This window comes from Meriones unguiculatus, chromosome 14 (assembly GCF_030254825.1).
Source record: "Meriones unguiculatus strain TT.TT164.6M chromosome 14, Bangor_MerUng_6.1, whole genome shotgun sequence".
NCBI lineage: Eukaryota > Metazoa > Chordata > Mammalia > Rodentia > Muridae > Meriones > Meriones unguiculatus.
Window position 1 is genome coordinate 20,331,688 of NC_083361.1, and position 24,514 is coordinate 20,356,201.

The 24,514-nt window shown below is 43.6% G+C and overlaps 1 protein-coding gene and 1 non-coding gene across 2 annotated transcripts in view; both read left to right on the plus strand.

The window, feature by feature from the left end:
- The window catches only part of Dnah3 (dynein axonemal heavy chain 3), a 167,569-nt gene that overhangs the window by 68,792 nt on the left and 74,263 nt on the right, over positions 1–24,514 (plus strand). The window contains exons 32-40 of the mRNA XM_060366203.1: positions 1,649–1,740; positions 3,409–3,628; positions 4,666–4,800; positions 9,965–10,076; positions 12,295–12,536; positions 14,303–14,403; positions 17,092–17,197; positions 18,934–19,063; positions 23,794–24,039. Coding sequence (XP_060222186.1) covers positions 1,649–1,740; positions 3,409–3,628; positions 4,666–4,800; positions 9,965–10,076; positions 12,295–12,536; positions 14,303–14,403; positions 17,092–17,197; positions 18,934–19,063; positions 23,794–24,039 — 1,384 coding nt within the window. The remainder of the gene's footprint in view (positions 1–1,648; positions 1,741–3,408; positions 3,629–4,665; positions 4,801–9,964; positions 10,077–12,294; positions 12,537–14,302; positions 14,404–17,091; positions 17,198–18,933; positions 19,064–23,793; positions 24,040–24,514) is intronic.
- On the plus strand, positions 14,894–15,037 carry LOC132647552 (small nucleolar RNA SNORA48). Its single transcript, XR_009585913.1, has one exon. It is a non-coding gene; the product is annotated as a small nucleolar RNA SNORA48 (small nucleolar RNA).

Below are 24,514 nucleotides of genomic sequence, written 5' to 3' on the forward strand. Positions count from 1 at the left end.
TACTAAACTGGTAAAGCTTAAGTCATTTCCTTTGTAAAGCAGGCTGTCCTGACCCACTAGAGCAAAAACAAGAGTGTGTGTACCCAGATCTTATTGCTGAACTGATCTGAGCTACAGCCACTGTCACATCCACAAGCCCTGTTGCTAGTGGAAGAAGAAAAGTGCCTCTGAAGGGGAAGAACGAGAAACAAATAGGATCTCTTCAATGGAAGATGGCCCTAAATGGCCCTGGGATGCTGCTTTCGTGGAGGCACAAATCTAAAGAATATAAGATGTTTAGGTCTTCTCTGAAAAGAATGACAGACTTCTTTATGAATCGCTCCATCCCCTTAGGTGGCAGAGATGAGAGATATGGCTACAGGGTACCCTCATCATGGACTTTAGTCCATGTCATTCTGCCTGCTATAAATGCATTATGATTAGTACCCAGGAAATCTTATCAGATAGACCACTTTTTTCCTCAGGGTAGAAAACAGGCAAGATCATCTATCAAGTAGGTTGACGTCCTTTTTTGATTTCTGTGATGTGATAAAACATTGACCAAGCCAATGTTCCTTCCCTCCTTGGGGGAGGGAAAAGCTTACTTGGCTTACACCTCCAATCACGGTCCATCTTTGAGGGAAGTCAGGTCAGGAACTCAAGCAAGAACGTAGGGGCAAGAACTGAAGCAGAAACCGTTGGAGGACACTGTTGACCTGCTTCCCTGGCTTACTCAGCTCCCTCTCTTACACCCTCACAGTGAGATCAGACCTTTCACATCAATCAAAAAATCAAGAAAATGCCCCCACAGACATGCCTGTGATGCCAATCTGACAGAGGCCATTATTAAATTGAGATACCCTCTACCACGGTCTGTCTAGATTAGTTGACATAGGCTAGTGAGTGTCAAAGTAGAATGTGGGCCTGTATTTCTCTTTTTTAAAATACCCAATTGTTGTAATCACTCTTTTGCACTCACCCTAGCCAATAGCCATGTTAGACCTGCACGAGAAACTTTCATGAGACAGATATTGTAGGAAGTAGGAAGTGATGGTAAGAGGAAGTCTGAGTTAGTCGTGGTTATCCAGCTAACTAGCTGTAAGATTCATGCAAGCCTCTTTTCCTCTAAGTTCTAAGATAACAATAGAGTAGCTGATGTACTAACTATGGCCACATTTGTTTGTGAACACTTCACTGATACTGTATCATTTGTTCTCAGGCTGTATCTACAAAACGTTAAAGCTATTAGTTCATTTTGACAAGAAAAAAACTGAAGTTTAGGATTCTATAACTTACCCAAACTGGTCTGTATCAGAATAGGAATCAAATCAGCTCTTGCATAATCAAATCAGGTTATGTGTTGGTCTCACATTCTTAAGTGGCATCCCATATCCTACTGAATGCTGGCAATTTGGGTGATGCTATTAGATGTACACATTTGACAAAGAGTGAAGCATAGTTGTAAAACAATCATCTAGCACCTTCCGTACAGCACCAAGAGACCAAGTGCACAATCAAAGTCTGTCTGCATGAACTTGTCTTCTGGCCCTCCTTCCCTTGTCACTGGGTTGACTGGATGATCACATGACTTTACTTTATCTCTGCACATATGTCTCTTCTAAGGATTTGTCCTGTATACTCTGGTTCTGATTGGTCATTTCTTTTCCAGGCTTTATTCCGAACAGTGGCAATGATGGTGCCAGATTATGCTCTCATTGGTGAAATTTCCCTCTATTCTATGGGCTTTCTGGACTCCAGGAGGTATGTTTTCACTTGTTTTCCAGTGTGTGGTAGATTTGCAATAGATCACTGGGAAATAAGAATTAAAACTTAAGAAACTTAATTCTAGCTGATTTGAGAACATATGGCCCTGGCTTTGGTCCAGACCCCATTTCTGAGAAAAGGCCCAGATGCCCATGAGGGGGCTTCTCTCTGCTTACACATACCCAAACACTGTTAAAACTATAGCCATGCGTATCTTTCTCACCCTTCACACTAACACATTTAACCCCATATTATTAAGTGGCCTAAAACAAAACTATAGAACATGAAATGATTCCAAAGCTGCAGAGAAAAAAAAATTACTATTATTTCAATAAAAATTTAATAAATTGTTAGCAATATAGGATTTATTGACTCCAATTAATGGGGTTATTGCTGATTCAAGCATCTCCCAGTTTTCCAAGACACACAGAGATCAGTGTCTTGTGTGCATGTATGTACTCACAACAGCACACACCAAGAGTTAAGAGCCATCATTGTAAAGTGGCTTGTATTGACCCAGCCCAAATTTTACATTTCTTTGTATTTTTAGTGTTGTTGCTGTTTTCTTTTTTTTTTTGAAATCTTATCTTTCTTGTAATCAATTGGTTTTGTTGTTGCAATAAATGTGTCTTCAGGATTGTGTAGAGATGTTTCTTGTTTGTAACCTAAGGGACATTTCTCTCAGAATGTAGCACCCCTTCCTTGTCAAGAGGATTCCTCTGAGCTGTAGGTTTATTTTACCCCTATGGTAGACCGGATCACGTTGGTTTGACCTCTTAATCCACCAACTGTCTAATGCTAATCCCTGTGCTAAAGTATGAACAGCAGGAAGTCTTTGTTTTTAAAAGTAAGTTTTCTAAAGGGAATCATCACAAGGGCAGCGTGCCTAGGTGTGTTAGTTAGGGTAACCCTGACGCTCAAATCCCAATGGCATAGCGTAACAACTGTTTGCTTCACACTCACTCAAAATCTCAAATGGCTATTTCTAGTCAGGAGCATTGCTCCTCACTGGGTGAGTCAGGAAGCTGGGATACTGATACTTACAACATGGCTACACCACATGGCATGGGGTGTCTCATGAGGGAGGTTATTATGGACCTGACATATGTCATTTGTTCACCGGACACTGGATAAAACACATTAGTATGGCCTCCTCGAACTGCACGCATCCTGAGAAAGGTGGTCCTCAGCTGCGTGTCCAGAAAGACTAAGAAGTAGAGGCGCATGCACACAAGGGTATGTGCATAAGATGATGTGTGTGTTAGACTTTTGAATTAGCTTTCCTGTATTAAGAGTCAAACCAGATATCGAACAATACTGCAATGTCACGGAAATGGAAAAGGCAACCTCTTCCAGCAAACCTTACTCTCGCTCGTCAGGGATTGACACAGTTATTTGAGGCATCCTTTCAAGTGTGTGTATGCCTGCACACGTACATACAAACATACGCGTTCACATGCACACATGAAACATATAATGTGACTTCTTTTAGAGTGTGTGTTAGCTATCTGTGCTCGCTGGCTTTCACCTTCTCTTTGGAAGAGTTTGCTTCCAGATTTCATTATGGTGATTCTGGTAAAAGACTTACTAGGCCACGAGCAAGCCTGGTTTCTGAAAGGGCCGCACTGGGGGCCTGTAGACACCCATGTCTTTGCCCTCGTATAGTCTTGCCCAGAAGATTGTCGCCACCTACCGCTTGTGTTCTGAGCAACTCTCGTCCCAGCACCACTATGACTATGGCATGCGGGCTGTCAAGTCCGTGCTCACAGCCGCAGGCAACCTCAAGCTCAAGTACCCCGAGGAGAACGAAAGTGTTTTGCTGCTCCGGGCCTTGCTGGATGTCAACCTGGCCAAGTTCTTGGCTCAAGATGTCCCCCTGTTTCAGGTACAAAGTCTTGGGACCTTGGCCAAGGACCCAGGCTCAACTCTGGAGATTTAAATATCTTCTTCTACATCTCCCCACACCGTTCACTTCTTGATACCATCTCTCATTCTAGCCATTCCACTTTTGAGAGTGTATGTAAGGGCCTGGAGAGACCCAAGGTTAATCTCAGGTACCATTATCTATTGCTTTCCATCTTTTTTTTTTTTTAAAGACAGATTCTCATTATGTAGCTCTGATTGGCCTGGAACTTGCTAGGTAGAGCATGCATCAGTATCACAGAGATCTGCCTGCCTCTGTCTGCTAAGAGCTGCCATTCAAGGTATGAGCCACCATGAGTGGCCTCCCACCTTATTTTTTGAGCTAGGGTCTCTCACTGAACCCGGAGCTAACCAAGTCAACTAGATGGGCTGTCCAGTTAGCCCCATGACCCCACTAGCCTCTGCCTTCTCAGAGCTGGATTACAGGCACACGTCACCACACCTAGCTTTTTATATGGGTGTTCAGGATCCAAACCAGGTCCTAAAGCTTGCACAGCAAGCACTTATATGACCAAGCCTTCCTCAGAGCCTTATCACACATTTTGCCCAACCCCCTCCATGTTAATTAACATAAAAAATTCAAAATTTTCTATTTAGTTCCAAATTTTAATAAAAAATATTTTCTCTGTTTGCTTCAGAGCTGGGCCATGATTTTTATCTAATGGAATTAGTTTCTTTCTACAACTGGCTTAAGGCCTGTCTTCCTCATCAGGCTGTGGGTGCCATAAAGCCAGGAACTGTCGTCCATCTTACCAGTTTGTGACATGAACAGAAAACAGCCCTGTGGGCCTATTGAATCTCTTCTGGCTTCTGAAATTATTTGGAAGAGAAATCATGGTTCATAGACTTACTACTTGTGATTTTCAGTCTAGGAAAAAAAAGACAAGCATTGTAAATTTTCTAACATGTCTTCTGTCTGTAGATCTCCTTTTAGGAAAAGATGAGTGAGCCTGTCAGCTCTTTCCCCCTCCCCATGTCTCTTGAATTCTTGTTTGACAGGGAATTATCTCAGACCTGTTTCCTGGAGTAGTTCTTCCAAAGCCAGACTATGAGGTTTTCCTGGAAGCACTCAACAACAACATCAAAAAAATGAATCTGCAGCCAGTGCCTTGGTTTATTGGGAAGATTATCCAGGTTAGTTCCTTATGCCCAAGTGGGAATGCATCTACTGTCTGCTGGAGCCAGGAACAAGAAAGACCTGGGGCAGATGTGAGCTGAACCAGCAGCAACCATAAAAGCCTGACTAGCAAGGGAGCTAATAGACCCACTTGATGGTCTATCACGCCATCAGCTTTTTGTTTCTAAAAGATAAGGTTTACAACCCAAAGTTTTACCTAGGCATGTTATGGTGTACATGTGTAATCCCCAGGAGGCACATTTGTAATCTCAACACAATAATAACAACAAAGTGAAATAAACACCAGTACTTTTCCTATGTCCATCTTTCCTGGGGAAAGGCCTGTGGATACTGAGCTTTTTATTACTCTGGACTCACAATTCCAACCCAGACTTCCTTAGTCCTCAAAAGTGACTTACTTACCCAACATGAGAAGCACTGGAATGAGTCTGGCCTCCGGCACAGTGGGATCCAGGTTTTTGGGAAACTGCACTGGGAGTGTTGCCCTCTTCATCTGTGGGCCCAGCCTCCCTTCCTGTATTTAAATGTCGATTATGGTTATCTTCCCTCCACTTCCCGTCAGTAGTCTCAGAATTTATTTTGTCACAGAAAAAGAAAGCAGACTGCCCTCCCAGTGGCTTCATCAAGAGTCTCAAAGTTGGGGCTAGGGAGGTGATTCCGTGGGTAAAGTGCGGCTTCGAAAGCAGAAGGACCCGAGTTCTGTTCCCCAGCACCCTCGTAAAAGCCAGATCTAGCATCACATATCTGTAACATCACAGTGGGGGAGCTGACAGAGATGGGCCTTGGAGCTCACTAACAGCTGTCTATCTAAATAAGGGAGCTTGGATCCCAACAGACATGAAAACAAATAAGGTGGAGAGCAATAGAAGACCACCCAGTTCCAGTTTCTGGTCTTCTCATACTTGTCCTCTCTGTCTCTGTCTCTGTCTCTCTCTCACTCCAAAGCTGACATATAACTTATAGTAATAAACTCAATGAACTATGGCCCAACTGCATTTTCTTTACACACTCACAGACCAGAGTCACAGAGACACAAATACCATCTAATCTAGAGCCTGAAAGAACACTGAAGTCCAGAGAGGAATGGATTTGTAATTAGTGTAGACTCAGGTTTAAATCTTACTCCTGTAAGATTCTTCTACAGGATCTGAGGCAAATTATTTCACCTCTCAGTTTCCTCACCTGTAAAATGGAAGGAGAAGAATCTTCCCTTGATTTGTGAGGGAGCATGCTTGCAAAGAAAGCTGTAGACAGTGTGCGCTGCTGTGTTCGCATTGTCTCCTCCGCCATTGTGAGTTTTATCAGCTTTGTCATGTCTCAAAGCTGTCATGTTGACTGAATCAGAGGTCAGGGTCGGACCCAGAGCTTCAGGCTCTGAGGTCAGACTGACTTGTAACAATAATTTTCCTCCCAAGCATATCACCAGGTGAACTTTTTTTTTTTACATATTTCATTTAATTTGATACTAAATCTGACTTTACTTTTGTATTTTACAGGTAGTCTATCCTTTTAAGTAGGCATGGGCTTTCATTGCCAGTATTTTGTTATAAAATATTTTAGACTTCAAAAAGTAGAAAGAATTAAGAATAAAATATCCCCCTATCCATCTAGATTTTACAATGAACATTTGTAATATTTTATTACTTTCCCATCCATAATCATCCACCCATCTACCCAAGCATGTATCCACTCATCCATATATCCACCTAGCCACTCACCTATTTGGCCAATCCATCCATCCATCCATCCATCCGTCCATCCATCCATCCATCCATCTATCTTGCTTTTAATGTATTTCAAAGGAATCTTCAGACAGACACATGGGTAAATTTTGATTTAGTTTAGTGCTGTTTTAAAAAAAATAAAGTTACATCTTCAAAAACAGGGTATGAAGAATTATCTGTCTTTTTGAATCTTGGTATCTGCATAGTCATTTTCAGGAAGGCCAGAGGCTGTTGAGTCAATAATGCTGTCCCTTCACCTTCACCTCTATTCAGTCTAAGTGTCTCTCAAACATACTTGAGCATAAAGCTTTCTTGATGGTTGGGAATCTGTTGTTTTGCTATTTTTCTGTCCACACTAGCAAGAGCAGTGTCTGGCATACAGTAGATACTCAATTAATATTTGCTGAAGTATATCTTTCTCTTCCATATCCACTCCCGTAATCATTGCCTTCTTTGATTCTTTTCATCATTCACCTCCAAGGTAAAAAAGAAAGCGAGAACTTGACCTTTAAGATAAAACGCTTCACGTCTCTCTTTTCTCTGAGAGGATCACATTCTAAAGAGGAAAATTGTTCACATAAATAAAAATGACTGGAGTCTTTGTATTTAATTATTATGAGCTGTTTGTCACAGAAAGAAAGGAATTGATCAGGAAATGTAAAAAAATGGGCTTCTAGGAAAACTGCCGTTGATGCATGAATTAGCTCCTTTTCTGTTGCTATGATAAAGCATCTGGTAGAAAGAGTTTATTGAGGCTTAACAGTTCTGGAGAGATGAGAGTCCATCATGACAGGGAGTTAGGGTCTCAGACAGCAGGCCTGACAACAGGACAAGGAAGTGGAGAGCTCAGGTCTCAACAACCAGCTCTAGGTAGAGAACTTGACGCAGCATGAGTGAGTCCTTTTTAAAATTTTTTTTATTTATTCACTATATATCCTGATCATAGTCCCCTTCCTCCTCTCCTCCCAGTCCCACCTTCCCTCTCTCTTCTCCCTATCCCCTATCCCCTACTCCTCCAAAAAGGGGATTTCCCCAACCTACCCAATCTGAGTACATCCTCTTCCCCAGTGGCCTGGTAAGGCAGCATCACAAGGGGGAAGTGATCAAATTGCAAACCATAGAGTCCATGTCAGAGGCAGGCCCCTGCTTCCCTTCCTAGGGGACCCACATGAAGCCTGAGCTGCCCATCTGCTGTATCTGTATAGGGGGCCTAGGTCCAGTCTATGCATGGTCCTTGGTTGTTGCTTCAGTCTCTGCGAGTCCCTCTGGGCCCTGGTTAGTTGGCTCTGTTGCTCTTCTTGTGGAGCTCCTGCCACCTCCAGGTCCTTCTATTTTTCCCCCACTCTTCTGTAAGTCTCCCTGCACCCCACTCAATGTTTGGCTGTGAGTCTCAGCACGTTTCAATCCTGGGTGGAGCCTCTCAGAGGACAGCTATGCTAGACTCCTGCCCGCAAGCATAGCGCTTGTCAGAGTCTGGCTCTCTCCCATTGGGGTGGGTCCCTGGATGGGCCAGGCATTGTTTGGACATTCCCTCAATCTCTGCTCCATTTTTATCCCTGTACATCTTGTAGGCAGGGTAAACTTTGGGTCGAAGTTTTGGTGGATGGGTTGGTGTTCCCCTCCCTCTATTAGGGGGTGGCCTCTTCAGTCTTCATGACCCCTCCAGCTAGGATTCTCAGCTAGAGTCACCCCCATATCCTCCCAGGATCCTACCCTGATGAAGGTCTCCAGCTTGTCCCAGAGATGCCCCCCCACATCTGTCAACGAAAATATTAAATTGAAAAAAAAATCCTGTATGAGTGAGTCTTTAACCTCTCAAAGCCACTCCCAATGACACACTTCCCCCAACAAGGCCACTCTTAAAACGTGCCCAATTGATGCCATCAACAGAGGACCAAGTATTCAAATGTCATAGTGAGTTGAGGACATTCTCACTCAAACCACGATAGTACACACGGGTAGGGGCTAAAATCACATGAAATGTTTTTGATATGTTGGAGCCTGGCTCCAAAAACACTTTTCATCAGCTGGGAGCTCCGGTCAAGTAAGAAGAGTACATAGACCTCCTGAATGGAAATTTCCAATAGAAAATACAGATTGCTAAAAATGATCACCGTTTCCTTTCCCGCATTAAAAGTAAATGCTCTTAATAAACTATTACTATGGATGTTTATGTAAATATATTTATAAGAAAGAAAGTATTGTAAACCATACGTGCCCTATCCCATTATAAAACACTACAGCTAATCAGTAATATAACCTTTCTGTATCCCCTATACCTCACTCCCCTTCTTGCCTCTAGTGGCCACCTTTTAATTCTAGTGAGTTCATAAAAATAATCTTTGGAGATAAGAATGCAGTTACCCTGATTTGATAATATATATTCTGTAAATGTATCAAATGATTATAGAATACCATATATATTTCATGTAATTTGAATTTTTTTATTTTACCTACTGTCTGTGTGTATGTAGGCATACCAGTGTTGAAGTCAGAAGAAAATTTTCTAGAGTTGGTTCTCTCCTTCCACCAGGGGTTGGATGTATTCAGTGAGGTCATCTGAGCAATCATGTGATAATGAGCATATAGACAAATGAAGAACAGATAGAACCCCCTATGTCCTAGGCAATCTAAGGCACATCCATATTCAACTAAGACATATTTAGACAATAGGCCACTAAAAGGGCTGTGCCTCCTAGGAGTTAATATGATATTGAAAATACAGTATCTGCCCTTCATTAAAATCTCACTTGTAGAAACGGGGAACAGGACAGGAGCTTATCACAGAGGGCCTCTAAAAGACTCTACCCAGCAGGGTATCAAAACATATGCTGAGATTCATAGCCAAACTTTGGGTAGAGTGCAGGGAATCTTTTGAAAGAAGGGGGAGATAAAAAGACCTAGAGGGAACAGGAGCTCCACGAGGAGAGCAACAGAACCAAAAAATCTGGGCCCAGAGGTCTTTCCTGAAACTGATACTCCAAACAAGAAACATGCATGGAGATAACTTAGAACCCCTGCACAGAAGCAGCCCATGGCAGCTCAGTGTCTAAAAGGGTTCCCCGATAATAGGAACAGAGACTATATCTGCTATAAACTCATGGGCTGGCTCTTTGATCACCTCCACCTGAGGGGGGAGCAGCCTTACCAGTCCACAGAGGAAGACAAAGAAGCCAGTCCTGATGAGACTTGGTAGACTAGGGTCAGAAGGAAGGGGAGGAGGACCTCCCCTATCATTGGACTGGGGAGGGGCATAGGAGAAGAAGAGAGAGGGAGGGTGGGATTGGGAGGGGATGGGGAAGGGGGCTACAGATGGAATACAAAGTGAATAAACTCTAATTAATGACAATAAAATAAAAATTAAAAAAGAAAAATCCCCACTTGTAGTTCAGAGCAGTGTACCAGGATTAACTCCATGTATGACTTCTCTCCCCAGATCTACGAGATGATGCTGGTAAGACATGGCTACATGATTGTTGGAGATCCCATGGGTGGCAAGACATCAGCTTATAAAGTGCTGGCTGCAGCTCTCAGTGATTTACATGAAGGTAAATCTTGCACCCTTGGCTTCAGGGACGTCAGGACTTCCTGCACAGTTTTCTGACTCTGTAGAGACAATGCCGGCCTAGGAGCTTTGTCAGCCTGGGTAGTGATAGATGTGTTAAAAACAGCTAATGTGGGCCCATGGAGGCTCACAGAGAATGAACGACCAACCAAAAAGCATGCATGGACTACTCCTAGGCCCCCTGCACTGATGTAGCAAATGTGCATCTTGGTCTTATCTTGGTCTTCATGTGGGTTCCCTAGTAACTGGAGCAGGAGAGATACCGTTAGATGTTCAGCAGTGGCTTCCCCAATGGTTTCCCAAGGAGACTAGCACTACTGTTGGTTTAAACAGATTCAGTTTAAAAAAGAAAGTTACCATGCTTTCTTTCCTTTCCTTGTGTTCCTCTCACACAAGTTTCCTCTTCCCATCCTTCATTTTCCTTCCCTTACTCCTTGCTGCCCTTCCTTCCTTCTAGAGTAGAGGATGAGAGAACATCTTTGGGATGAATACTTAAATGTAGGAAAGTGACTCCACCTTTCCTCTCCTCTCTTTTCCCAGCTCTAGGATGGGATTGTTTTGAGAATTAGATTATGTAGGTAAATACATGGACCATTCTATGTATCTAACAAATGAAAGCCACATTTACCACTAAATAAACAATGTGGGTTTCTTTTCTTCCGTTTGTATGTTTGTTTCTGCATAATATGCAAATATATAATCTTGAAAAGCATGCCTGTGCTGCACATGAATTTATACAGAAACTTGAATTAAAATTGTTTTTTGGGGGGAGGGGCACTGAAGAAATGGCTCAGTGGTTAAGCGTGATTGTTGCTCTTCTAGAGGATCCATGTTACATTTAAAAGTGTTTCCTTGTCAGGCATGGTGTCACAGGCCTTTAGGAGGCAGGAGCAGGCAGATGTCTGTGATTTCAAAACCAGCCTGGTCTACATAGCAATTTCCAGGACAGCCAGATCTACAAAATAGAGAGAACTTATCTCAAAAAAAAGTTTTCTTATTATTTATTTTGGAACTTTTATTTTTTAATACAGGATCTCACTATTGTAGCCCAGGCTGGCCTTAAAACTCACGACCCTCTTGCCTGCCTTAGTGTCCCAAGTGCTGAGATGGTAGGTGTACACCACCCCACCTGGGGTAGAACTGTTTCTAATAAACTTTAATGATAAATTGCTCCTGGGTTTTTGAGATTTTGCTTTGGGGATTGGCCCTGTCTTAATAACCAACTCGAGCGTTTCAAATGTAAGTATAGTGATAGTTTTGGTGTTTGGATGAATCTAAAGAGAAGCTGGGGAGCTGCCACAGGTTAAGAGTGTTTGTTGCTTTCCCAGAGGACCTGAGCTGGGTTCCTAACACCCATGTCTGGCCGTTCTCAATCCTCTTGTAATTCCAACCTTATTGAGTATGATGCCCTCTTCTGGCGTCCATGGGCACCTGCATAAATAGACACACACACACACACACACTTAATTAATTTATTAATTAATTAATATAAAAATAAAATATTTTGAAAGAGAAAAGAAACTAAGAATAAAAGCACCTACGTCATTGTCTTTGGTTCTTTATTGGCCTGTACCACCGAAGGCACATCTTGTGTAATACATTTCTGCCACAACCAAAATGAATAAATAAAATAAAAAGTCCTATGAAAATGTCACTGTCTGCCACTAAATAAGTGTGCTATACCATATCTCTGTCAGCCTGAATACTCCACTTGGGTCTTGATAGCAGTAATGTTTGTTTCTCAGAGACAAATGTCAGTTGTGAGCAATTGAGAAGATTGAAGAGCTTAACTAGTCGTTTGGATGGAGAAACACAGTGATGGTTCCCCAGAATCATTTCACCTGTCAGGGGTTTCGTTATCCCAGGCCAGAGCCCAGGCTGGCTGGGACCCAGGTGCACTGGGAGAGCTGGTGAAATGCTGGCTCTTTTCTTTAATGTTTGAGTTCTTCTCAGCCAAGGCAGGTTTCTTTAGTCATGAATCTGACATTTGCCCAGTTTGAAATAAGACTGAGAAGAAAGTATGGTTACAAATTAATGGTTCTGATAACCCACGATGTAAGGCCTAATTGATTTAGTATCCCAATCTCTATAAGGACTGAGCATCATTTTATAAACTCTCCTTAGACTTCCTATTCACCAAGCTTTTGTCTAATGCCTAGTTTCACCATAGCCTTTGTAATGGGTTGGATTTTCTCACCCAGCCAAGCAGATGGAGGAATTTGCTGTGGAATTCAAAATCATCAACCCCAAGGCCATCACGATGGGGCAGCTGTATGGCTGCTTTGATGCAGTAAGCCATGAATGGACGGATGGTGTCCTAGCCAACGCTTTCCGGGAACAAGCGTCTTCCATAACTGATGACCGCAAATGGATTATATTTGATGGGCCAGTAGATGCTGTTTGGATTGAAAATATGAACACTGTCCTGGATGACAATAAAAAGGTAGCCACCATGCCCATCATTTATGCGTGGTGGGTTGGAAACTCTGTCATGAATAGTCGAAGCTGTACAAAGTCATGAACTTATTACCCTAGCATAAATGCCCCCCCATAAAATTATCAGTTCACTAATCATGATTCCATTTGTACTTGTAATCAGTGAGCTTTGAGATTAAAAGTGTAAATAGAACGGCTTGAGAATGTAGCTTAGTGACAGAACACTTACCTCATAGGGCGTGGGTTCTATCCCCAGCACCACAAAGAAACAAAATATATGAAAACAGCCACAGTAATGGAGAGTCTAAACAAATAAGTCAAGCTAAGGCACAGATGTGTGTGTATTTTATTTAGAGATGACGTAACTAGTGGAGCATCAGTCTTACCATAGCTATGACCTCTCTGGGGACACAAACAGTGGCATGCACCAAATAATACACAGAATTCATTTATTTATTTATTCTTCTATATTCCAATCATAGCCGCCTCCATCCCCTCCTCCCAGTCCCACCCTCCCTTACTCTTCCCTCTGTTCCCCTTCCCATGCCCTCTCTGAAAAGGGGAGCATCGCTCCCACCCCGCCCAACACATCAAGTTGCGTAAGGACTGAGCCCATCCTTTTCCATGGTGGCCTGTTGAGGCAGCTCCGCCAGGGGAGAGTGATCGAAAAGCAGGCAACAGAGTCCTTGTCAGAGACAGTCCCCACTCCCCTTACTAAGAGATGTGTGTGTGTGTGTGTGTGTGTGTGTGTGTGTGTGTGTCTATCCTTTAACAGCTGAGCTATCTCTCCAGCGTATTAGGGGAATTTTTTAACCACAAAATTGGATGAACCATGGAGGTGTCTAGCATTTGTTCTTCTCCCCTGAGTGACCGGGGCTCAGGTTTTGTCCCATGATTTAAATGTCTTACTTGAGTCTGTGTTGCTGAGTAGCAAGTTATGCCCTGAGTGAATGTTCTGAGGCTCACCTGTCCATCTTCACAGCATGCTACAGGGATGTCCCCTCCAAACATGAGGACCTCTAGCGGTCTCACATTCCATCCTAAAGGAATTTATGGAGTAACTCTCATCATTCCAGTCATGGTCTAGTCCATGCGGGAGGCTCAAAATCAGGAGTTTGTAAGAGACTTGAGCAAACAAAACAGGCTGAAGATAAAGAGCTAAATTCTATGTTAGGTTGGGCCTAGTGGCACTGACCCATGATCCCAGGTATTCAGAAGTCTGAGACAGGAGGATAACCAGTTCAAGGTCTGCCTGGGTTAGAGTGAGTACAAAGCCAGCATGGGCAACATAGTGAGCTCTGTCTGGAAATAAACTGTGAAATAGTAATAATAACAGTTCTGTGTTAAACACAATGAAAGAGACCAAGACACTTCATAAGCACTTATAATGCCTCGGTTTTTACCTCAGGCTGCAATTCACTGGGAGGCCCAGTCCTCCTTACCTAAAATTACAAGTCTTTCAACCGTGGCAGCACTCACCCCCCTTCAGTTTCTTCAGAGCACTTTTATCATTCTGGATTTTGCTTATCACCCTCCTTCTCTTGTCAGAATATAAACCCCAAGAAGACAGGAATTATTGTCTGCTTTATCCTATGCCTGGCACATAGTAAGTGCTTAATACACACGTGTAGGATCCACTGAGTCAATTTTGTCTCCACTGTGACCCCTCATTTCCAGGTGGAATTTAAGCCTGCTCCCCTCCCCCGCACTTTCAGCTGTGTTTAATGAGTGAGAGAATCTAACCCTGTGTACCCGCTCTCCTTGAACTTTCAGCTGTGTTTAATGAGTGGCGAGATCATACAGATGAGCCCCAAGATGAGTCTGATCTTTGAGCCAGCAGATCTGGAGCAGGCCTCCCCCGCCACCGTGAGCAGGTGAGCTGGTGTGTTTGGCATGCCTGTGTTCATATGTGTGTGAGAGAGAGAGTGTGTGTGTGCATGTACATTGTATGTGTTATTGTATCAACATTATGACCAAAAGGCCTGAAAGAAATAACATTAGAAATTGGACATGAGAGGAAAATAAAATAAAGTGAAATCAAACAGGAAAAGGAGGAAGAGGAAAAAGAGGAAGAAGAAGAGGGGAAAGAAAGAAGAAAGAAAGAAAAGAAAAGAAAGAAAAGGAAAAGGAAAGAAAAAAAGGAAGGACAAGAAAGGAAAGAAGAAGGAAGGAAGGAGAAGGAAGGAAGAAGAAAGGAAGAAGAAAAGAGAAAGAAAAGAAAAGAAGAAAGAGAAAGAAAGAAAAAAGAAAAGAAAGGAAGGAAGAAAGAAAGAAGAATGAGAAGAAAGAAAAAAAGAAAGAAGAAAATAGCTCAGAAAGGTCTGGCCTGAGGCATTGGCTTCAGTGGTTAAGAGTAGTTGCTCTAGCCCCGTGGCAAAGGCAGAGAGACACCATGTTGGTGGTGGTGTTCTTACATCAGTCAGGGGCAGAGCAGATGGCAGTCCTCTGTTCATCCTTGCTTGATGCCTGGCTTGGTGGCCAAAGCCATTTTATGTCTAGTACACATAAGAATCAAATCGAATCCAGGCCGTGCAGCATGGGAGGAGGAAGACAGACCTGTGTTCTGCCCCTCCATGCTACACAGACCTGTCCTCTGCCCTACCGCTAGGGTGACCCATAGACGCTCAGGGCCCCGCCTACTGCCATGCAGTGCAGCTCTGTGAGGGAAGAGAAAGCTAGACCAAGGCCTGAAGACCGCCAAGCGACCCATAGATACTACCCTCAGGAAGGCCATAGACACCCATTTGCCACCACGGTACACGGTGCAAATGAAGGATGTGACCCAGTGGCCCACTAGCTGTGCAGCCAGACTGCAGCGGGAGCCACCACAGTGTGCGAGTATGTGGTGGTCACACTGGAGAGGAGAGAGAAGTGGGGCAGTTTGAGAATTACGAACGGAAGGCGTGATGTCGGAGAGGAAGGAGTACCCTGTTGTAAGCGGCCAGCCCAGCCATCCGGGGCCGTGGTGAGGTCCCAGCCCGAGCTGCTGCTGTGGACCACATCTAGGTCCTTGGCTGCTGAGCAGCAGGGGTTGGCGTCGATGTGTGGCTCATGTTATCACCAGAGAACATGGGGCTATCCCTGGTCCCTGGTCCCTGGTCACGTGGATGTCCAGGGGCCGTGCAGAACTGGTCACGCCCCTCATTGGCTGCAGGGGGCTCTGGAGAGATGGCTCCATCTTTCACCAGCAGCCCTGCACCTCGCCTGGGCAGCACAGGGGAGCTGGCCCTGAAGGCACGGGTGCAGGTAAGCCGGCCTGGAGGGCGTGAGAGCAGGAGAGTTGACCCTGCCTCCTGCTGGTGGCAGCATCTGCTGTCCTAGCTGGAGCAGAGCTGGAGAGCTTGCCCTGGTGGTGGGGATAAGGGAGAGTGGGGGGCGGGCAGGCTGACCAGCTCGGCTGCCACTGAGGCCCAGATTCAGAGCTGTGAATTGGCCCACCCTAAAATCTGTATCATCTGCAAATAGTTGGTACACACAAAAGGGCCAGTCCTGCTGACCCAAAGCTGCAGGATCTCCATGACTCAGGGCAACAACAGGATAGCTTGGAGGAGTCCTGGTGAGGATCCAATACTGATGGTGTCACAGAAGCCAGAGATCTTGAACCTGACCAATGCTCACTGCGACGCACATTGGCAAGTGAAGATGTGTGGACAGAGGAGTATGCTGTGGACACACTGTGATGATGAGATGTTTTCTGTGCTGTTTTTTGTTGGTTTGTATGTGTGTTTTCATTCTAGGGAGAAGGTGCAAGGGTGAAGGGGATGGGAGATGAGCAGGACAGGGGTGCATGACGTAAAACTCACAGAGAAATCAATACAATGTTAAAAAAAAAAAAAGATCACTTGCTCCTCTTCCAGATGACCTGAGTTCAGTTCCAAGCATGCCCGTCAGGAGGCTCAGAACTGCCTGTTTCCTGGAGACACGACACACTCTCCTAGCCTCTTTGGGCTCCTGCACACATGTGGCATCCCCACACACAGACATACACACTCATACATAGAATTAAAAATAAAAGTAAACATTAAACAAAGGAGGAAGAGGAAACACAGATTATTTTGATTTACAATATAGTAGGGTTTCAGTCCTTCATGGCTGGGAGGAATGGTGGAGCAGTTCGTATCATAGTGATAGAGATGTGTGGCCGGGGGTTTGTTTTTTCACATCATGGAAGTACAGCAAGGCAGGAACCAAAGGCGGGGCTATAAGCTTCAGAGGCCCTTCAGCTGGTAACCTATTTCCTTCAGAGAGCTCCACCAGCTGGGGAACAACATTCAAAATATGATGCTATGGGGGCCATTCAGATTTAAACTGCATGTATGTGTAAATGCTCATGTGAACTTCATGAGCCTATAGAATGCTGTGTGACTAAGAAGGGAAGAAGGGAAGTTCCACGATCCTAGGTGGCTGACCTAGGGACATACGATGAGAGAGGTCATGTGATGAAGGGGATTGTCAGAGCCCAACAAGGCCTAGACTACTACAGGACTGTGTAGATGCTGCTCAGTGCCAGCCAGTGTTGATGATGAACAAGCACATGCCAAAGCCGATCGTCTGTCCTCCAGGTGTGGGATGATCTACATGGAGGCCCACCAGCTAGGCTGGAAACCCCTGAAGGACTCGTACATGAATACTCTGCCTGCCTGTCTCACCTCGGAGCATAAGGAACTGGTAAGAGTACATCACATGCTTTAACACTCTTAATTCCTCGCTCATCTCATGGACCTTGTAGGCCCACTTTCATTATTCCTCCGCCTTTCCTGCCAGTCTCATGATTCTGTTCCCAGGCTGCCTGCCATTTTTTTCCCCTTTCTTCTTCACGTGGGGGTGGGGGTGGGGTGAAGTGGAACAGTTCCTGTTGCACCTTCTCTTCAGTGGAGAGTCCAGAGCCAGGGACCACAGTGTTGCTTTTTTTTTTTTTTTTTTTCTCTACCATCCCATTAGCAGAAATAGCTGGAGCTACAGTCCTGGAGACAACCCCTTAGAAGAGCCATGTCCCTCCGTGCTGCCACCCCACAGCCCTCCAGTCTCCACAGGCCCAAACACACATGTGCACATGTATCTGCACACATGTACCCATACCCCCTCCCCCCACACACACATAGATAAACAAATCAGTATAACAAAGTAGGAAAGTTCAGGCTCTGTAGGTAGCTGACCACACTGTCAGACCAGGGAAGATGGAAAGGAGAGCCTATATCTCCAACACCTCTTGTCCTTCTTTGCTGGAGTAAATGACATTAGGAAAGTCCTCCATGAAAGAAGCCAAGGGTTGGATTCCACCCGACTATAGAAAACTTCTGGAGAATTATATAGGGCAGTCTTATGTCTGTCACTGTTCATATCCATATATAATATGTATGACCACATGCATTTATAGAACATGTTCACATACATTACCAGGGACACACACACACACACACACACCACTGGAAGCTGCCAAGACCTCATACCCATTAAGTCCTTTAGGGACTCCTCCATGTCCTCAGGCCTCTTATCACGGCCTGTTGTCCAGTGTTGTCTAGCCTTGCCTGTCTCTGCGGCCTGTTTGCTCCCTCTATAGCCCAGTCTCATTCCCGGGCTATCCTGTCATGTTTCCGTTCCTAGAAAGCCCAGCTTTCATGCCCTGAAAGCACCTGTGCCATGTATTCCTCAAATAGACATCTTGCCCAGTTCAGGCCTTCGCCATCCAGGTCTCAGCATACAGTCTCCCTGCTGGGCAGTGATCAAGTGCTTGCCAACTTGTGCAATTGCATGTGGATCAATTCCCACTGCCCCATGGGAAAGCTAAATTTCCTCCTCCAAGAAGCCTTCCCTAATCCACTTTAAGGCCTTTGTATTATTCACCACTTAACACTTTTGTCTCCTGCTGCCATTGGCCTGTAACATATTTGTTTCTTTGCTTACTGTCTGTCTCTCCTCCTCCTCCCTCCTCCTAGCAGGGGCTGGGCCCATCTTCTCTATTATTCGTCTGCAGCACCATCTGCCACAATGTAATCAGCAGATGCTCAATAAACTCCTGTTCACTAAATGAATGCAGATGCTCTTCCATTTATGATGGGGCCATATTCGGCAAACTCAGTTACATGTGAAAATATCATGTTAACATGCATTCAGTCTGTGTAAAGTACCAACTATCATAGATGAGCATCATAGCACCCTCTAAAGGATAAGCCTCTTGCCATGGTGGCCACATGGTAGTCTAGGAGCCATCACTCACTGCTACAGCCCTGCATCCCGAGAGAGCATCACATGGCTAGCCCAGGAAAAGTTCAAAACACCACATTTCAAGTATGCAGATTTTGAAACAGCCCTCAGAATTGGCAGGCAATCACACCAGCACCTCCAGCCTCTGAGGCGGGCCAAGCTCTTTGTCTCCACAGTCTGACGTAGCTTTCTCCCGTCAGGTAGAGGACATGTTCATGTGGCTTGTTCAGCCCTGCTTGGACTTTACTCGCCTCCATGGCAAATACGTGGTGCAAACATCCCCCATTCACCTTGCCTTCTCAATGATGCGGCTGTACTCCTCCCTGCTTGGTAAGTGTCCCTGCGACTCTGGGTCCATGTGGGGCTGGGTGTGTCTTGGATCATGCTTTCGCTCTCATCCCTCTCTTCCTCCTCTTGTGCTGCAGTGGGAGCCAGTGTTTATCGGGAGCAAGAACGCTTGGAATTTTAGATAGCGGAGTTCATGGGCAGAACCATGTGTTTTGTCTCATGTTGGTTTGTCATCGCACAAAGTTTACCCTTTCCTTCCTTCTCCCACCTAGTGCACCTCACCCACACAGAGGAAACCTTTCTTTGGGCCTCTCCTCCACGTGGGGATGTTGATGACACAACCGGATGTTTCTCTGAAAATCTATTTGGAAAAATTGATAAGATGTTTTCATTTGTTAAGAATTATGGGGGTGGGGAGATAGCTTGGTCAACGCTAACTCAAAAATGCTTGCTGCAATAGCATGAAGAGCTGAGCTGGATCCCCACATAAAAGGGTCTGGCGTATACCCAGCGCTGAGAAGGTTTAGACAGGCGGCTCCTTGGAAGTCAGCAACTGCCAAGCCAATGAGAGACCCTACTTCAAAAAAGCAAGGTAGATGGCACTTGATGAGCAACACTCAAGGTTGACCTCTGACCTCCGTGCACAAGCACACCCACATACACACACACACACACACACACACACACACACACGAATGTCCACACACCCACACACATACACACATGCACGAAGAAAACTTATATTATAAATGTATAAATTTACAACACACAAATGCATTAGAAGAGAACTAATCATATTAATTTCCAAACCAGGAAACTTCTTCAGGAGATAGTGGTTCTGTGATATATGTATCCCTGAGGTATAATCACTCATCTCCACAGCTGCTTTCACGTGAATCAGATTTCACCGCCACCTACTGCTAATGGCAAATCACAGGTGCATGTGGAGACCTCTTACTGGGTGCCACTTTTTCAAGATAACCGATAACTCCAACTCAGATGAATCTTCTTTACCTCTGCTACCTAAACATATTTTCTCAGTTTATTTTTCCCAAAAGCATTGCAAGTATAAATTTAAAATGTGGCCTAGTTAACAGTGGAAGGAGTACTTTCCAAATATTGCTTGATTTTCTTAAATTAAACTCTGGGTACTTGGGAGGTGGCTCAGTGGATAAAGTGTATGCTGTGCAGTACAAAGACCTGAGTTCAAACCTCTTTGGAAACAAACCAGTTTCATTCAGTGTCATATATTTGTATTTATTTTGCAAGGGCTACAGATTTTCTGAGGTTCTGTCTACTGTCCTTATATAGTTCAACCTAAGTGAAAAAGCACTGGCATGAAAAATAGACTCATTGTCTTCAGCTCCAAGTGACCTCATCTTTCGCCTTCTCAAATCTGCCACTCTGAAACCTCCCTAAAACACTCCCTACTAAGAAGTAGAGCCTGGGATTGAACGTGCAGATAGCTCACTCCAAAATCATAACTTTCTGTCCTACCAGCATTGACATGTAAGAATATGGTAGCTGTGCTCCTCACGGCCTTAAGATGAGGAGCTGTGAAAGCTTTCCTACTTTGAAATAGTTTTATATTTACAGAAGACTTGCAAGAAGGGCACAGGAAGTATCTAGACTCTCCTAGCTTCAGCTTTCTTTTCTTCCATGTTAACATGGACCAATGTACCATTGTCAGAATAAGCAAGGCCATTGGTGCCAGATACGTTGATTCTACACTGCATTTCATTATGTCCCCACAGTTTCCTCTCATCTGTGACATTCTCTGTCTTTTTGTTTTGTTTTGACAACCTTGACTGTTGATGCTATTTTCTCATAATTATACTGAGGTTCTGTATTTTGAGTTAAGGACATGGAAGATGTGGTATAAATAAATGTGTGTTTTATATACGTATATGTGTATTATAAGTAATAGGATGCATGTGTGTGTGTGTGTATGTATATATATATGCATTTATCTGTTGTACACACAGACACATAGACACAGGCACACAGATACAGACACAGATACACACACACACACACACACACACACACACACACACCCTATCATTTAGAACTCTGATCAGAGCTAGCTTTAAATTCATGATCCTCCTGCCTGATCTCTTGAGTGCTGAGATTATAAACATATAATTCTTTGTATGACCCAACTTCAGGACCCAGCACCCACGTCGAGTAGTTCACAGCTGTTTGTAACTCCAGCTCCCAGTAATCCAGCGCCCTCTTCTGGCCTTCCTCATTACCTGCACTCACATGCACATACCTGCACATACAAATAACTTAAAAATAAATCTTTAAAAAAAAAAATGACACCGTAAGTGGTGGTGCGTGCCTTTAATTTCAGCACTCGGGAGGTAGATTTCTGTGAGTTTTCAACAAGCCTGATCTATGTAGTTCCAAGACAGGCAGGGCTATGAATAAAGTTGGATCATTACCCAATATAAACAAAAATCAACTCAAAATGTGTGAAAGATCTAAGCAGAAAGCAAAAACTACTATGAATTTTTAAGAGAAAAAAAAAAAAACATAAGCCAAAACTCTTAACTTTTAACTTGGCAGTGAATTATTGGGTGTAGCACCAAAGATATGGGCCAAACATAAAAAGAATAGACACATAGTATGTAACTAAAATTTGAAATCTGGCCAGGTGGTGCATGCCTTTAATCCCAGCACTTGGGAGACAGAGGCAGGTGCATCTCTGTGAGTTCAAGGCCAGCCTGGTCTACAAGGTGAATCCAAGACAGCCAGGTCTACACAGAGAAACCCTGTCTCGAAAAAAAAAATTAAATCTGTCTGAATCAAAAGGTATAATTATCAGTAAATGGTCATCCACACAGAATAAAAGATGTTTGCCTGAGAAAGAGTTAATATCAAGCGCCAAGCACGGTAGTGCAGCCTTTAATCCCAGCACTTAAAGGCAGAGGCAGTCCGATTTCTGTGAGTTCAAGGATAACCTGACCTATATATGGAGTTCTAGACCAACCTAGGATATATGATAAAACCCTGACTCAAAAATTAAAAAGAAGTCATAAAAGGATTGGTATCAAGGACTGGGTTGATGGTTCAGTCAGTAAACTATTGGTCAAACAAGAAGAGCTGAGTTCAATCTTCAGAAATTATGTGGGAAAAAAACAAACAAACAAACAGGATGTAGGGGTACAAGTCTGTAATCCCAGCACTGGAGGGGCAGAGATTAGATATGGCAGGGCTCACCGAGCAGCCAGCCCAGCCTCCTCAGAGGAGCCCCAGACCAATACAAGACCTTTTCTGGAAAAAAAAAAAAAGATGGGTAACTCCTGAGGAAGAACTACCATGGTTGGCCATCATCACATATGTGCACAAACATCAGAACATGTGCATTCATAGCCACAGGAAAACACACATGCACATACAAAGAATTAATTTAGAGAATATAGAACGAAACATTATTAAAAACCATGAATATTCATTCAGAAAAAAAATATAAACATGGGTAAAGGACTTGAATGATCATTTCTCCAAGAAGCTATATATGGTCAGGAATTATAGAAAAGGCTTATCACCCACCGTTATTTCCTGGGGACATGCCAATCAAATCCACAATGATGGTGATATCTTTTCATACAATAAATAAGTAACAAGTATCTGCGAGGATGCAGAAGTTGGAACCCTTGTGGACTTATGGACTGTTGCCAGGAATCTAAAGTGAGTAGTTTGCCTGTCAAACTATTTTGGTGCTTTCTTTGAAAAGAAGCCATAGATTTTCCGTACATGCTTAATATCCTGGCTTCCATGTATATATTCAAACAACTGAAAGCAGGGACCTGATCAGCTTTTTAAATGTCTATATTCCTTCCGTTTGCTTCCTAACCCAAACACTCATCAACAGATGAATAAATAAGCAAAGTGAGATATCACACAGGGAAACATAATTCAGCCCTATAAAAGGAAATGGTGGGGTAGAGAGAGGGTTCAACAGTTAAGAGCACTTGTTGCTCTTGCAAAGGACCTGGGTTCAGTTTTCAGCACCCACACTGAAGCTCACAACAATCTCTAACTTCAGTTATGGGGTATCCAACACCCTCTTCTGACCTCTGAGGGTGCCAGGCATGTATAGTGTGCATACATACATGCAGAAAAAAACATTCATGTGTATAAAATTAAATAATATATAATTAATAAAATAAATAAGAAATTATTGACAAGTACAAAATTGTTGAAGCATGAAGATACTGTGCTAAGTGAAATAAGCCAGTCACAAAATTACTGAGTTCTATAATGTCCTTAGGGTAGTCACACATGGAGATAGAAAGTAGGATGCTGGCTGTGTAAGCACTGGAGGACAAGTTATTGTTAGTGGTACCAAGCTCCAGTAGCTAATACCTATGATTTCAGCGCACAGGGGGTGGAGACAGAGGATCCCTGAAGCCCACTGGCCAGCTAGTCTAGCCAAGTCACGAAGCCCCAGGTTCAATGAGAGACCCAGGCTCAAGACAGGATGGTGGAGAACAATTGAGGCAGATACCCAGAATTAACCTCGGACCTCTACCTTTATCCTCAGACATGTGAACCCACGCGAACCTGTACACAGACACACACACCCATCTGAGCCTGTACTCACTGTGTATGTGAATACATGTACAGGATGTCTGTTGTGTGGGTTGGATGCTCAGCCAGTATTAGCTGCCTTCCCAGGTCCTTCATAGGTGGAACCAGCCAACTCATCAGTTCATACACTGAGCGCTTTTCTTGACCTAAACTTCACTTTCCTTTCCTTTCAGATGAAGTCAGGAACATTGACACTGAGGAAGGCGAGGTATATGAAAGCATGTCAAGTCAGCAGATCTTCCTCTGGCTGCAAGGGCTGTTTCTCTTCTCCTTGGTGTGGACCGTGGCAGGCACCATCAATGCCGAGAGCAAAAAGAAATTTGATGTGTTTTTCCGCAACCTGATCATGGGTGTGGATGATCATCACCCAAGGCCCAAAAGTGTGAAACTCACCAAAAACAACATCTTTCCAGAAAGAGGTACTTCTGTTCTGTTATGAGAGTTTAAATCATATGCCCCAAACCTAACTGAAAGTGTGGGCCATGTAAGCTTTTATCAAAAGCTAAGGGGGTGAGAGGATGGTTTCTTCAGAGCTGAGCCATGTAAAACATAAGCGGTCTTAAAATAAGGTCTAATGGGACATTTCATTACTTTTAAAATATAAAACCACAATGATAGTTTATTTGGGGATGTGTTTGGGGATGTTATTTTATTTTTGCAAAAATTATCCATCATTTCACCACCCAGAAAAAAAAAATAAGAAATCCCTCCATGTTTGTTTTTCTTGCTGTTTTCTAGTCTTGTTTTATATGTTTACATGCTTCGTGTTTGGTGACTATATCATTAACACTTCTATTAATTTTGTCATTATGATGTCACATGTTAAACTATTTCCAATTTTGCTATGTTATCCTCAAAGTAAGAACAAATTTCTTTGATGTGAATATTTACAAA